Source organism: Bombus fervidus, chromosome 6 (genome assembly GCF_041682495.2).
Source record: "Bombus fervidus isolate BK054 chromosome 6, iyBomFerv1, whole genome shotgun sequence".
NCBI lineage: Eukaryota > Metazoa > Arthropoda > Insecta > Hymenoptera > Apidae > Bombus > Bombus fervidus.
The window spans coordinates 14,240,400-14,255,519 of NC_091522.1; the positions used below are offsets into that span (position 1 = coordinate 14,240,400).

Genomic DNA, 15,120 nt, shown 5'->3' on the forward strand with positions numbered 1-15,120 from the left:
TTATTTATGTCTTTCAATCTTAAACCATTCTTTAGAGATAACTAGTAAATTATTTTTTCACAAATAATTGGAAAATTGCATAATTGTTTATGTTTATTTATAATCAACTTTTATTTCAACTTTCGAACAATATATATGTAAATGACCAACGTTATTTTAAGGTACATATTAGTCTGCTCTTTCAGTAATCAATTTCAAAAGAACAAAACGAAAACAAGTCGGTTCGGTTAGAATAAGAATATTTAAGAAACTCGTGCGAGCATTACTATGAAAATAAAACGAAAAATTCACAAATGAGACTAAAATGCATATGACGTATATATGCATATATACTGATCATTCTTGAAAATAAACCGGACAGGAATTAATTTATGGAGATACAAATTAGAAAGGAATTCGATTGAATATTGAATATGAAAACGGTGAAATTTCTAAGAACAATATACCGATACAGTAAACGAAGCAGAAATCACGTACTCGTACGTCTGCTATAAAGGATTCGGTGTTGATTCTCGGTGCAGCTAGCGGCCAAGGATGCGTGTATTTGAATTTGAGCGCGTTTTCATGCGCCGGTATTTGCGCGTGCGTCCGTGTGTAAATGCAGGCGCATGCATTGTATGATGTATGTATATATGTGTGGCGAGTACGTATATGTGTGGCGAGTACGTACATGTGTATACGGCCATCATGAGTCAGAACCCATGGTCGGTCCGCGTTTCGTAATTAATTTCTACGGTGAGAAGAAAAATGCGAGTCTAGACTCGGGACTACTTATCTTCTTTCTGCTCTCTTCGTATGCATTATGTGTGCTTAGTGTTGTGTGTTTTCTTCCCTTGTTTCTCTCGCCGAATCTTCTATATCCCTGGTTCTGCCCTTCCATCGGGTTAACGTTTCTCTGTACTTCATCTACAGGTACATCTTATTTAAAACAGGTCTCCCCGTTCGATTATTCGAACCGCCTCTACGATTCCTTTTTCAGTCGACCAGAGCATAATTTATTTCCTGTCTTCTTATATGTCATGAATTTTCATGCAACAACACCAACAGAAGAAAGGACTGTGTCTGAGACGGCATTTTAAGCCATCAAAAGTACGGACACACAAACGGTTCCTCGACTGGTACGTTCGACCGATTTTGAACTGTCAGTCTTGACGTCGATCGAACTTTCACGAGAAAGAATGGATTGTGAATTTTTCGACAGTTTTGTTTATCGGACTTACCTATCGCTTTGTTTTGCTTTCGTCTGAATAAGACGAATTGAATCAGGTATATATTTACCTTTTATTTTCTTCTTCGATTTTCTTCTTTAATTCTTTACTAATGTCAATGTTTCTTCCAAAATAATAAAAAAGATGAAAAGTTGTTAAAAGACTGATATAATTTTAGGTAACATAAATAATTGAGGGTAAAAGAAATAGAAAAAAAAAGAAAAGACATGGATCAGAACAGGAATAGACCAAGCAGAGCTTGTCTTCGTTCTTATGGCAATTCTGCCAGTGTACTCGTGTTTGATCAAGCTGAAAGCGAAGAATCTGCTTGCAGCACTGAAGCAGAAGTGCAAAAACGTCCAATTCCACCAAAAGTAGAGAGCAAGGAAGCTCCAGTTCGACCTGGTTAATAAAGAATTATCATATTTCATTTATTTGTCTATTTATTTCTTTATAGTTCTTGACATTTAATTTAATATCTGCAGTTAGTGGAGAATTGTCAAATCTGGTTCGAATGAGGAATTCTGCAATTGGGAAGTCTGCGCCTTCGTTATCCGTTCACGTGGTTAGTGACATTTACAATTAAATGTTAAATATAAATACACAGACTATTAATAATTATCGCATAAGCCAAATATATAATATGCATATTGTCTGTTTTAGCGTGATTTTAACATTCCCCGGCATGCTGCTAAAGCAGCTCATCGTAAATCTTTTATTGCAACAACGTCTCCAACTTTACCACGTTGTCATTCACCATTATCAGGTGATATGAAATTTTATTTTTTAATGCTCTGCTTCTGATTATTCAAATGATTCTTCAATGATATTCTATATATTGTTTATGTACAAATTATTTATGAGTGTTATGTATTTTATGAGAATGTTATATAAGCATTCTGGCATACCCTTACCCAAGATTTTTAAATACATATATTTACATACATATATACATCATAAATACATACATCCTTGGTTAAAAAATCGTAACGCAATTTGCAGTCTATGCAGTTAGATTTAGAAACTTTAACTTTTGCCTTTAAAAATATGTCCTTAAAAACAAATTACTTGTTAATTACTTAGAAGCGTGTATTTTATATTATTTTTACAATTCAATTATCATAGAAAACTAATTTCTTTTTTATTGTTTGTTTCCTGATATAGCATTTGTCCCGATTGTAGGCAGTCCTCTAGAGAGTACCAGGATGTCATCCAGTCGACATTTTGCTTTTGCTCCAATTAAAAGGTATCTATTTCGTAACTACTTTTAGTCTTGTCTAAATCTGATCTGTTTACCTATATAAGTAGGTGGCGTCATTGTCAGCATTATATCTTTAATACATTATTAATAGTAAAGAAAACAAATGTTGATGCGGAAACTAGGGTGTGAAATCTTTCATAAAAAACTGAGAATACGGCTGTAAGATTTCTTGTTAACAAGTGGTTGGCTTTTTTGTATATGTTAGCATTATTAAATAGCATGTATCATCTATTGTAAAGTTAAGTTTTCATACTTAAATGCATATAATATTTAAGAATTGGTAGAGGTACCACAGGAACTGGAGATGACAGACGATGATCAATTGCTAGCTTACCATCTAGTATCTCTGAGAGAGATATAATGAGCTTTACAGACAATCCATTTGTAGTTTCTATGTACTGCAGCTTCGAGACAAAAGTGAGTATACATATATATAAAATTATATTTATATATATAAAATTTAAATAATAACCGTTAACAAACATTTGATTACAGAAGCACTTGTGCTTAGTAATGGAATATGTAGAGGGTGGAGATTGCGCTAATTTTTTAAAAAATATCAGTCCATTGCCACCGGACATGGCAAGATTTTATTTCGCAGAAACCGTTTTAGCTGTTGAATATTTGCACAGTTACGGTATTGTTCATCGAGATTTGAAACCTGACAAGTACGTAAGAAAAGCATGTTATTAATCCATTCACTATTTCATATATTGCTTCTTTTTTAGTTTACTTATTACTGCCCTTGGTCACATTAAGCTTACTGACTTTGGTCTCAGTAAAATGGGTCTTATGTCCTGTAAGTGATACAAAAGATCGATGTTCGTGAAATATACCTTAATGATCGTCGAACAAAGTTCTTTCTTCGTTTTCAGTGGCGACAAATCTTTACGAAGGATACATAGATAGGGATACGAGACAATTTTCTGATAAACAAGTATTCGGCATACCTGAATACATCACCCCTGAAGTTATATTACGGCAGGGATATGGTAAACTTGTTGATTGGTGGTCAATGGGCATTATATTGTACGAATTTCTAATTGGCTGTGTACCATTTTTTGGTGATACTCCGGAAGAATTGTGTGCTCATACTGTTAACGGTAAATATTGATATAAGATATAAAAAAAATATTTGAGAAGTACTTAATAATATAAACAAAATAATTACGCCTAGATGATGTCGATTAGCCAGATGAGGATGATTGGCCTGTTCAGCCAGAAGCAAAAGATATTATAACAGCGTTGCTTCAACAAAGTCCTAGAGATCGTTTAGGCACTGGTGGATCTCATGAAGTAAAAGAGCACCGATATTTTTATGGAGTAAATTGGAATAGTTTACTCAGATAAAAGGCTGAATTCGTACCTCGATTAATCAATGACGAAGATACAAGCTACTTTGATAGTACGTATAACACATGCGATATAATTCCTATACCCGTATTAATATTAAAAATTAACAAATCTGCACTACTTTAGCTCGTATGGATTGACGTAACCACGATATAAGCGGCGATACTGATGACAACGATGACTCCCCTTTGTTCGGATCGTTCTCCATCTATTCTCCACAGTCTCGAAAAATATCTCAAACCCGCTATATTGTTTCCGGTTTATTGCTCTTTGTTAAAGTACATCCGGAAGAATCGTTTGCCCATACTATTAACGGTAAATATTGATATAAGATATAAAAAAAATATTTGAGAGGTACTTAATAATATAAAAATAATAATTACGCCTAGACGATATCCAATGACCAGATGAGGATGATTGGCCGGATGTTGAGATTCAGCTAGAAACAAAGGGTATAATAACAGGGTTGCTTCAACCCTGAGTCCTAGAGGTCGTTCAACACTGGTGGAGTGCGTTAGCCAAGCGCCGTGAGCGAGACACTTCGTGAAGCGTGTATTTTTGCTCTTCGTTAAAATACATCCGGGAGAATCGTTTGCTCGTACTATTAACGGTAAATATTGATATAACATATAAAAAAAATATTTGAGAGGTACTTGATAATATATAAAAAATAATTACGCCTAGACGATATTCAATGACCAGATGAGGATGATTGGCCGGATGTTGAGATTCAGCTAGAAACAAAGGGTATAATAACAGGGTTGCTTCAACCCTGAGTCCTAGAGGTCGTTCAACACTGGTGGAGTGCGTTAGCCAAGCGCCGTGAGCGAGACACTTCGTGAAGCGTGTATTTTTGCTCTTCGTTAAAATACATCCGGGAGAATCGTTTGCTCGTACTATTAACGGTAAATATTGATATAACATATAAAAAAAATATTTGAGAGGTACTTGATAATATATAAAAAATAATTACGCCTAGACGATATTCAATGACCAGATGAGGATGATTGGCCGGATGTTGAGATTCAGCTAGAAACAAAGGGTATAATAACAGGGTTGCTTCAACCCTGAGTCCTAGAGGTCGTTCAACACTGGTGGAGTGCGTTAGCCAAGCGCCGTGAGCGAGACACTTCGTGAAGCGTGTATTTTTGCTCTTCGTTAAAATACATCCGGGAGAATCGTTTGCTCGTACTATTAACGGTAAATATTGATATAACATATAAAAAAAATATTTGAGAGGTACTTGATAATATATAAAAAATAATTACGCCTAGACGATATTCAATGATCACGTGAGGACGTTTGGCCGGATGAGCTGATTGGTCAGATGTGATTCAGCCAGGAGCGAAGGTTATAAGAACAGGGTTGCTTCAACCCTCAGTCCCAGAGATCGTTCGACACTGGTGGAGTGTGTTAGTCAAGCGCCGTGAGCGAGACACTTCGTGAAGCGTGTATTTTTGCTCTTTGTTAAAGTACAGAGGAAAATACGTGGCAATGTTAGTATTTTTACTAATATATTATCATTGTTGTTGCTACAGATATAATATATATAATTTGATTAAGTACACAAAAGGATTATTTGTTTCTGAATGTTTCGAAATTAGTTATCGAAATTTGCAATGATCGTTCGCACTTTGTTTATGATCTTTTCTGTTATGTAATTTGTAGAAGATGCCGAAAAAAGAAAATAAACCGCAATGGGCTAGCCGAGGCGGAAGATGTGGGAATTTTGACGATAAACACTATTTTGGTAAGTCTTTCATCATTACTCGTGATAAACTTAGGTGACATTGGTTTACAATAATGTACATTAATTTGTTGCTTTGCACAGAGCACGATGACCGTGTTCCCAGGAACGACAAAGGTTCATATCTTCGTAAGAGGCCTAGAGAATCGTTCAAAACACAAGCAAGACCAACAAGGGATGTGCCTAGAAGTCTGGCATTAGCATTGTTAGATGAAGATGTACAAATGGCAACAAGTTCTAATAATAATAATAATAATAATAGGCAAGTTATTATGACAGAAAGAAATAGAAGGACGCAACGTGGAAGAAATAGTCCTGCGCCACATAGAAGATATCGGACTAGTTCGGTTCCTAGACCTAAGAGATTTCCAATCGGAGAAACTAATTGGTATAAAATTTCTGTAAGTATATCAGGACATAAATTTTAATGTTCAATTTAGTTTTAGTTTTAGTCATAAAAATCATTTTTGATTACAGATACCATATGGACAGAAATACGATAAAGATTATATAATAAATAATCTTCTTAGTTATATAGCACCAGAAACTTTTCTTCCAATAATGGTAAATATGAAACATTTCAATTACATTATATAATTACAAATAAAATAATTACGAAGTGTTAACTCTGTGCTAAATGTAAAAATTTGTCAACAGTATCGGGTTTTCGAAAATGAAGCCAATTTTTACGTAGACGATGAGAAAATAGCAGTTGCGTTATTTAACTGTGATCGTAAAATTACAACTACTAATGGATACAAATTATTAGTAAGAGTCTCGATATCACCGTTTCCTCAATGTGAAATTGATGACAAACTGAAAGAAAGATTGAAACAAGCTATGGCTAAACGATTTGTGCATGATACAAATGCACTAGACTTGTCAAGGTTCCACAGAGATCCAGGTTAGAAAAATTTTAAGTAATGTTTTACACATAAATTTCTTTATACGGAATATTGTAGTAATTTTGATTGTTATAGATCTTGCTTCCGACTACTTTTGTGCGATATTCCAACCTGCAATATTAAAAGCAGTGTTAGACATTGTATCAGAATACATACCAGATTTAGAGGCATTAAATTTGGATGGAAATAAGTTGCAGACAATCCAAAATTTAAATATTCTGAATAGAAAATTTTTAAAGTTGAAGATATTGTATATTGGAGATAACAGGGTACGTAATTTAAGCTGATACAAGCTATGTGTATTTTATCGTTTATATCACAGTGATTGATTCAATATATAATTAACGTTTTGCAGATAAAAGATATTAATCAATTGGATATTATCAAAGATCTGAAATTGGAGGAGCTCAAATTGGCAGGGAACCCTATATGCAACAAGTATAAATCTCAACAATATGATTACATTAGGTAATATATTATTTCAACACTATCTTTCTTTTCAACACTATCGTTCTCCAGATTTGGGTTGAATTGACATCGTTTAAAAATTTTAATTAATACCAACAATTAACAGTATATACACTAAAAATATCAACCTATTAATTTATTAGAATATCTATCATATTTTTAAGTTGCATGAAATGAAGTAATAAGTAGTTCTTGAAAATTCCAAATTATTTATGTATTTGTTCCATTACATTAAACTTTTCATTAATAAGGTAAATATTTCTGTTATTACGATTAACGTGGAGCTTTTTGTTTTTCTTTCATGACAACAGTGACGTGCGGAGAAGGTTTCCCAAACTCCTTCGACTGGTATGTAATAATGTAATAATCGTATTATCAATCACTATACTTCATAAAATATAGAATTATTATGATTAAACTACTTTTAATATTTTATAAGGATGGTACGGATCTCCCAAAGCCAATCACATTCGATGTGGGGGACGAAGAAAACAAAATACCCCCTTCTCAGAGGATGTTTGTTGCAAATGCAAAAGCACAAGAAATTGCCAGTCAATTTCTACAGCAATACTTTCTTATATTTGATAGTGAGAATCGCCAACCATTGCTAGATGCGTATGTCGAAGATGCGTGTTTTAGCATGACCGTGTCTTACCCTCCTCGCTATACTAACAAGTAAGTTTCTGCATACAAGTTAACTCAGGAATAAATTTATATATTTTTAACATATATTTTACTAATAAACGGAATATTACAGATTAGATGGATACCTAATGGAAAACAAGTACCTAACGGACAATAGAAACCTGTACAGAACAGACGATACAAACAGAAGGCAGAATTTATTAAAACATGGTCGTTTGCCCGTAGTTTCATTTATTTCCGAAATGCCACGAACTTCCCACTATCTGAATACATTCACAATGGACATCAACCTGGTTACAGTAAGATCTTATTTCTTTGTAAACAAAAACGAAATGTGCAATATATTATTCGTTGTGTTATACAGCAGCTTTATATTTCTAGGATGTAATGATGATGATTACACTCACTGGACTGTTCAAAGAGCTTGACAAGAAAGAACAACCTATTCGATACTTTAATCGAACCTTTATAATGGTACCGGAAGGAAATGGTTGCCGTATTCGAAATGAACAACTACATATCAGTCAACCGACAAAGACACAATTAAAACAATTGAGTAGTGAACAACAAGCGCAAATGACAAATCCAGAATCACAGACTCCTTCGATTAGCGACAATGCAAAATCATTAACGGTTCAGTTACCCGAAGACGTAAAACAACAAATGACGGTGACGCTCAGCCAACAAACAAACATGAACTTGCAATGGAGTTTAAAGTGTTTAGAAGAAGTATCATGGAATTATGACAATGCGCTTTCAGCGTTTCAAGAATTTTACAAACGGGGAGAAGTACCAGCGGAAGCATTTAATAAATAAGAATGTAATTTTATATATATAAGAAGTAAGACTTAGGAAAATTTCAATTTTATTCATTATTCCTTTCTGTTGCATGTATCTTTACGGTACATGATACATTTGTATTGTAATCAGTGTAAAGGTGCAGTTTTCCTAGATAGTAGTTCTTTTTCTTTTCTCATTAAAAATAGGGAGTTAATTTTAATCGTATTCATTATGTGTTACAAATGGACATTGACTTTTTTTTCTTACTTTATAGTTATAAGAAATTACTGCTTAAAGTCTTATGCGTTTATTATTTTTATAGCGAATAAAAAGAAGATTGTTGTAAAATACTGAAAACGGCCAATAATTTTTTCCACGAAGTAATGTATTTAACAGCAATATTCTTTTTATGTCAATGAAATGCATAATGCTTTTATCATTAAAGAATACAAGATGTATATTATTTTTATTTTAAGAGTAGTTGTCTTTCATAAATTAAAATTTAGCCATGATTTTAGCTTTAAAAAATTTCAGGGGATGTTAATACTAGTGTGCGATACAATTGATTTTGACTTTCATTTTTGTATGTCTGAAGTTTCGTACAGTGATACGATATTCCAAACTTCAGATTTTAATTTCTTATAATTATTTACAACATACAATTGTAATTCACTTTTGGAATTATATCGAACATGAGCATTGTGTTCATTATGAGAAACACAAATAATACTTAGATTTTTCGCACTGCTAGTTCAATTACGAATCATATTTCGTATGTATATAATGATGTGCATTTTATATTGTGATTCAAGTAATCTATATTTGATACGTTTATTCCATCCTAGAATACGTGTGCGATAGTACTCTAACGTTTGTAAATAGACAATTTTATAATACTATATAATTATTTGTGCCTTTCTTTGATTAAACTGTCTCAAATGAAATGAGCATCATTATGTATTTGATACAGATTAGTTTACATTAAATTTAATAAGGCTACAATATCATGAATGTATAATCTTAGAAATATTATATTATGCATTAACATTATGTATAGTTGTCAAATTAAGATATTTGTATATTAATATAATGTAAATAAAAATTATAAATTTGTTAAATAAAATTTGGTTTTTACAGAATAAATGTGGTGTTTGATGTTTTTTAAATATTTCCCGTCCACGAAATATTACGTATTTTCAGGCTCAATCACCGCCGAGATCTCGCTTTCTATCACTTGGGAATAAAAAGTTAATTAATTTTTACTTCTAAAATCATAGGATGCCATAGAATACTTACCTTATCAATTTCTTGTTTCGTTAAGTTCTGTTTTCCTTTCCGTTTAAAGAAACCTAACTGAAAAATGTTATTAAATAAAACATGTTATAATCACGTTCAATAAAAAGATATCTTACCATGTTTAAAATTGCGACACAAATGCATAATAATAACAGTCCGACCAAAACAGAAACAATAATAATCCATAGATGTAGCTTTTCCATTTTTGGAGTGTAATAAAACATTGTCATAACTTCTACCGTGGAACTATTTTTAATCATTTTTAAATTAATTCAGATAATATATAGATATAAATACTTAGAAAATATGTAATAAAATGTAAATGGCAATGGTTCTTTTATTCCTAAAGTTGGCTTGAGAGTTTGAACATTCTTCACGTTAGTTAGGTATACGGCTGAAGCCTCTACGTTTCTTTTGTGTATATCAAATTTATCTAAAAATGATTCCTCTTGAACTTCACCTAGTTGACTATCCATTAAAATACTCTCGGAAGAGCATTCAAAAAGTTCTCCTGATATGTATAGCTAAAAACATATTTCATCGACAATTTATACTTACAAGAAAGAGAGTCTATAAATTCTTACTTGAGGTTTGTACATGTATATATATGGGAGCCCTACTAACCAAGAGTAATTGATCTTTTTTGAAGAAGTATCCAGATTCAACGCTGTATCCTGTAAATGTATATCGTTGCATACTAACCATAAAAATAAATTTGTCGGTATAAAGGGCATATCAAACTGAGATAAATTGTCAAGAAACGACAACTCTATGGACATCGTTTCATTTAAATATACTACATCCATACTCAATAAATTTTCTCGTTTCTTAACGTACAATACACAATATATCTCTGCAAATGTAAAATATCTTAAAATCACTTTGTATAGAAAATGTTGAAAATGCTGAAAAAGTTGAAAAAGACAATTATACGTATACTTTATTTATGTCTTTCAATCTTAAACCATTCTTTAGAGATAACTAGTAAATTATTTTTTCACAAATAATTGGAAAATTGCATAATTGTTTATGTTTATTTATAATCAACTTTTATTTCAACTTTCGAACAATATATATGTAAATGACCAACGTTATTTTAAGGTACATATTAGTCTGCTCTTTCAGTAATCAATTTCAAAAGAACAAAACGAAAACAAGTCGGTTCGGTTAGAATAAGAATATTTAAGAAACTCGTGCGAGCATTACTATGAAAATAAAACGAAAAATTCACAAATGAGACTAAAATGCATATGACGTATATATGCATATATACTGATCATTCTTGAAAATAAACCGGACAGGAATTAATTTATGGAGATACAAATTAGAAAGGAATTCGATTGAATATTGAATATGAAAACGGTGAAATTTCTAAGAACAATATACCGATACAGTAAACGAAGCAGAAATCACGTACTCGTACGTCTGCTATAAAGGATTCGGTGTTGATTCTCGGTGCAGCTAGCGGCCAAGGATGCGTGTATTTGAATTTGAGCGCGTTTTCATGCGCCGGTATTTGCGCGTGCGTCCGTGTGTAAATGCAGGCGCATGCATTGTATGATGTATGTATATATGTGTGGCGAGTACGTATATGTGTGGCGAGTACGTACATGTGTATACGGCCATCATGAGTCAGAACCCATGGTCGGTCCGCGTTTCGTAATTAATTTCTACGGTGAGAAGAAAAATGCGAGTCTAGACTCGGGACTACTTATCTTCTTTCTGCTCTCTTCGTATGCATTATGTGTGCTTAGTGTTGTGTGTTTTCTTCCCTTGTTTCTCTCGCCGAATCTTCTATATCCCTGGTTCTGCCCTTCCATCGGGTTAACGTTTCTCTGTACTTCATCTACAGGTACATCTTATTTAAAACAGGTCTCCCCGTTCGATTATTCGAACCGCCTCTACGATTCCTTTTTCAGTCGACCAGAGCATAATTTATTTCCTGTCTTCTTATATGTCATGAATTTTCATGCAACAACACCAACAGAAGAAAGGACTGTGTCTGAGACGGCATTTTAAGCCATCAAAAGTACGGACACACAAACGGTTCCTCGACTGGTACGTTCGACCGATTTTGAACTGTCAGTCTTGACGTCGATCGAACTTTCACGAGAAAGAATGGATTGTGAATTTTTCGACAGTTTTGTTTATCGGACTTACCTATCGCTTTGTTTTGCTTTCGTCTGAATAAGACGAATTGAATCAGGTATATATTTACCTTTTATTTTCTTCTTCGATTTTCTTCTTTAATTCTTTACTAATGTCAATGTTTCTTCCAAAATAATAAAAAAGATGAAAAGTTGTTAAAAGACTGATATAATTTTAGGTAACATAAATAATTGAGGGTAAAAGAAATAGAAAAAAAAAGAAAAGACATGGATCAGAACAGGAATAGACCAAGCAGAGCTTGTCTTCGTTCTTATGGCAATTCTGCCAGTGTACTCGTGTTTGATCAAGCTGAAAGCGAAGAATCTGCTTGCAGCACTGAAGCAGAAGTGCAAAAACGTCCAATTCCACCAAAAGTAGAGAGCAAGGAAGCTCCAGTTCGACCTGGTTAATAAAGAATTATCATATTTCATTTATTTGTCTATTTATTTCTTTATAGTTCTTGACATTTAATTTAATATCTGCAGTTAGTGGAGAATTGTCAAATCTGGTTCGAATGAGGAATTCTGCAATTGGGAAGTCTGCGCCTTCGTTATCCGTTCACGTGGTTAGTGACATTTACAATTAAATGTTAAATATAAATACACAGACTATTAATAATTATCGCATAAGCCAAATATATAATATGCATATTGTCTGTTTTAGCGTGATTTTAACATTCCCCGGCATGCTGCTAAAGCAGCTCATCGTAAATCTTTTATTGCAACAACGTCTCCAACTTTACCACGTTGTCATTCACCATTATCAGGTGATATGAAATTTTATTTTTTAATGCTCTGCTTCTGATTATTCAAATGATTCTTCAATGATATTCTATATATTGTTTATGTACAAATTATTTATGAGTGTTATGTATTTTATGAGAATGTTATATAAGCATTCTGGCATACCCTTACCCAAGATTTTTAAATACATATATTTACATACATATATACATCATAAATACATACATCCTTGGTTAAAAAATCGTAACGCAATTTGCAGTCTATGCAGTTAGATTTAGAAACTTTAACTTTTGCCTTTAAAAATATGTCCTTAAAAACAAATTACTTGTTAATTACTTAGAAGCGTGTATTTTATATTATTTTTACAATTCAATTATCATAGAAAACTAATTTCTTTTTTATTGTTTGTTTCCTGATATAGCATTTGTCCCGATTGTAGGCAGTCCTCTAGAGAGTACCAGGATGTCATCCAGTCGACATTTTGCTTTTGCTCCAATTAAAAGGTATCTATTTCGTAACTACTTTTAGTCTTGTCTAAATCTGATCTGTTTACCTATATAAGTAGGTGGCGTCATTGTCAGCATTATATCTTTAATACATTATTAATAGTAAAGAAAACAAATGTTGATGCGGAAACTAGGGTGTGAAATCTTTCATAAAAAACTGAGAATACGGCTGTAAGATTTCTTGTTAACAAGTGGTTGGCTTTTTTGTATATGTTAGCATTATTAAATAGCATGTATCATCTATTGTAAAGTTAAGTTTTCATACTTAAATGCATATAATATTTAAGAATTGGTAGAGGTACCACAGGAACTGGAGATGACAGACGATGATCAATTGCTAGCTTACCATCTAGTATCTCTGAGAGAGATATAATGAGCTTTACAGACAATCCATTTGTAGTTTCTATGTACTGCAGCTTCGAGACAAAAGTGAGTATACATATATATAAAATTATATTTATATATATAAAATTTAAATAATAACCGTTAACAAACATTTGATTACAGAAGCACTTGTGCTTAGTAATGGAATATGTAGAGGGTGGAGATTGCGCTAATTTTTTAAAAAATATCAGTCCATTGCCACCGGACATGGCAAGATTTTATTTCGCAGAAACCGTTTTAGCTGTTGAATATTTGCACAGTTACGGTATTGTTCATCGAGATTTGAAACCTGACAAGTACGTAAGAAAAGCATGTTATTAATCCATTCACTATTTCATATATTGCTTCTTTTTTAGTTTACTTATTACTGCCCTTGGTCACATTAAGCTTACTGACTTTGGTCTCAGTAAAATGGGTCTTATGTCCTGTAAGTGATACAAAAGATCGATGTTCGTGAAATATACCTTAATGATCGTCGAACAAAGTTCTTTCTTCGTTTTCAGTGGCGACAAATCTTTACGAAGGATACATAGATAGGGATACGAGACAATTTTCTGATAAACAAGTATTCGGCATACCTGAATACATCACCCCTGAAGTTATATTACGGCAGGGATATGGTAAACTTGTTGATTGGTGGTCAATGGGCATTATATTGTACGAATTTCTAATTGGCTGTGTACCATTTTTTGGTGATACTCCGGAAGAATTGTGTGCTCATACTGTTAACGGTAAATATTGATATAAGATATAAAAAAAATATTTGAGAAGTACTTAATAATATAAACAAAATAATTACGCCTAGATGATGTCGATTAGCCAGATGAGGATGATTGGCCTGTTCAGCCAGAAGCAAAAGATATTATAACAGCGTTGCTTCAACAAAGTCCTAGAGATCGTTTAGGCACTGGTGGATCTCATGAAGTAAAAGAGCACCGATATTTTTATGGAGTAAATTGGAATAGTTTACTCAGATAAAAGGCTGAATTCGTACCTCGATTAATCAATGACGAAGATACAAGCTACTTTGATAGTACGTATAACACATGCGATATAATTCCTATACCCGTATTAATATTAAAAATTAACAAATCTGCACTACTTTAGCTCGTATGGATTGACGTAACCACGATATAAGCGGCGATACTGATGACAACGATGACTCCCCTTTGTTCGGATCGTTCTCCATCTATTCTCCACAGTCTCGAAAAATATCTCAAACCCGCTATATTGTTTCCGGTTTATTGCTCTTTGTTAAAGTACATCCGGAAGAATCGTTTGCCCATACTATTAACGGTAAATATTGATATAAGATATAAAAAAAATATTTGAGAGGTACTTAATAATATAAAAATAATAATTACGCCTAGACGATATCCAATGACCAGATGAGGATGATTGGCCGGATGTTGAGATTCAGCTAGAAACAAAGGGTATAATAACAGGGTTGCTTCAACCCTGAGTCCTAGAGGTCGTTCAACACTGGTGGAGTGCGTTAGCCAAGCGCCGTGAGCGAGACACTTCGTGAAGCGTGTATTTTTGCTCTTCGTTAAAATACATCCGGGAGAATCGTTTGCTCGTACTATTAACGGTAAATATTGATATAACATATAAAAAAAATATTTGAGAGGTACTTGATAATATATAAAAAATAATTACGCCTAGACGATATTCAA

The 15,120-nt window shown here is 33.0% G+C and overlaps 4 protein-coding genes and 1 pseudogene across 10 annotated transcripts; 4 read left to right on the forward strand and 1 right to left on the reverse strand.

Moving 5' to 3' along the window:
- Positions 1-665: 665 nt before the first annotated feature.
- LOC139988538 (microtubule-associated serine/threonine-protein kinase 2-like) lies at positions 666-2,841 on the forward strand. Of its 7 annotated transcripts, none has more exons than XM_074111808.1 (7): positions 666-912; positions 980-1,266; positions 1,387-1,613; positions 1,694-1,773; positions 1,872-1,974; positions 2,373-2,454; positions 2,745-2,831. In XM_074111808.1, the coding sequence occupies exons 3-7, from the start codon at positions 1,436-1,438 to the stop codon at positions 2,785-2,787; spliced, it is 486 nt and encodes a 161-aa protein (XP_073967909.1). In that variant the 5' UTR covers positions 666-912; positions 980-1,266; positions 1,387-1,435; the 3' UTR covers positions 2,788-2,831. The 7 variants fall into 7 exon arrangements, with proteins under 7 accessions (XP_073967909.1, XP_073967908.1, XP_071862216.1 ...); XM_074111807.1 differs by having other exon boundaries at positions 1,048-1,266; XM_074111809.1 differs by having other exon boundaries at positions 691-735; positions 913-1,266.
- Positions 2,802-4,273, forward strand: LOC139988623 (microtubule-associated serine/threonine-protein kinase 3-like). Its single transcript, XM_074111797.1, is given in 7 exon segments — positions 2,802-2,886; positions 2,965-3,137; positions 3,198-3,268; positions 3,345-3,572; positions 3,647-3,874; positions 3,949-4,137; positions 4,212-4,273. Coding segments are annotated over 7 exon segments (960 nt in total). The 5' UTR covers positions 2,802-2,829; the 3' UTR covers positions 4,226-4,273.
- Positions 4,274-5,189: 916 nt separating this feature from the next.
- Positions 5,190-9,510, forward strand: LOC139987936 (nuclear RNA export factor 1-like). The gene is made up of 11 exons (XM_072004766.1): positions 5,190-5,318; positions 5,491-5,572; positions 5,654-5,970; positions 6,047-6,133; positions 6,227-6,473; positions 6,550-6,743; positions 6,830-6,942; positions 7,254-7,290; positions 7,382-7,617; positions 7,700-7,886; positions 7,969-9,510. Exons 2-11 carry the CDS (start codon positions 5,494-5,496, stop codon positions 8,401-8,403), a joined length of 1,932 nt encoding a protein of 643 aa, XP_071860867.1. The 5' UTR covers positions 5,190-5,318; positions 5,491-5,493; the 3' UTR covers positions 8,404-9,510.
- Positions 9,511-9,935: 425 nt separating this feature from the next.
- On the reverse strand, positions 9,936-10,563 carry LOC141445775 (uncharacterized). Its single transcript, XM_074111765.1, has 2 exons — positions 10,248-10,563; positions 9,936-10,187 (listed from the first exon to the last, which is right to left on the reverse strand). Exons 1-2 carry the CDS (start codon positions 10,467-10,469, stop codon positions 9,936-9,938), a joined length of 474 nt encoding a protein of 157 aa, XP_073967866.1. The 5' UTR covers positions 10,470-10,563.
- A 2,843-nt stretch (positions 10,564-13,406) lies between these two features.
- LOC139988534 (microtubule-associated serine/threonine-protein kinase 3-like) lies at positions 13,407-14,876 on the forward strand (annotated as a pseudogene).
- The last annotated feature ends 244 nt before the right edge of the window (positions 14,877-15,120 follow it).

Coding starts and splice junctions, on each gene's coding strand:
- LOC139988538 (XM_074111808.1), top strand. CDS start 1,436: ATGGATCAGAACAGGAATAGACCAAGCAGAGCTTGTCTTCGTTCTTAT. Junction 1,614..1,693: donor GGAAGCTCCAGTTCGACCTG/GTTAATAAAGAA, acceptor TAATATCTGCAG/TTAGTGGAGAATTGTCAAAT. Junction 1,774..1,871: donor CTTCGTTATCCGTTCACGTG/GTTAGTGACATT, acceptor TGTCTGTTTTAG/CGTGATTTTAACATTCCCCG.
- LOC141445775 (XM_074111765.1), bottom strand. CDS start 10,469: ATGGATGTAGTATATTTAAATGAAACGATGTCCATAGAGTTGTCGTTT. Junction 10,188..10,247: donor TATACATGTACAAACCTCAA/GTAAGAATTTAT, acceptor ATATGTTTTTAG/CTATACATATCAGGAGAACT.
- LOC139987936 (XM_072004766.1), top strand. CDS start 5,494: ATGCCGAAAAAAGAAAATAAACCGCAATGGGCTAGCCGAGGCGGAAGA. Junction 5,573..5,653: donor TGACGATAAACACTATTTTG/GTAAGTCTTTCA, acceptor TGCTTTGCACAG/AGCACGATGACCGTGTTCCC. Junction 6,474..6,549: donor AAGGTTCCACAGAGATCCAG/GTTAGAAAAATT, acceptor TGATTGTTATAG/ATCTTGCTTCCGACTACTTT.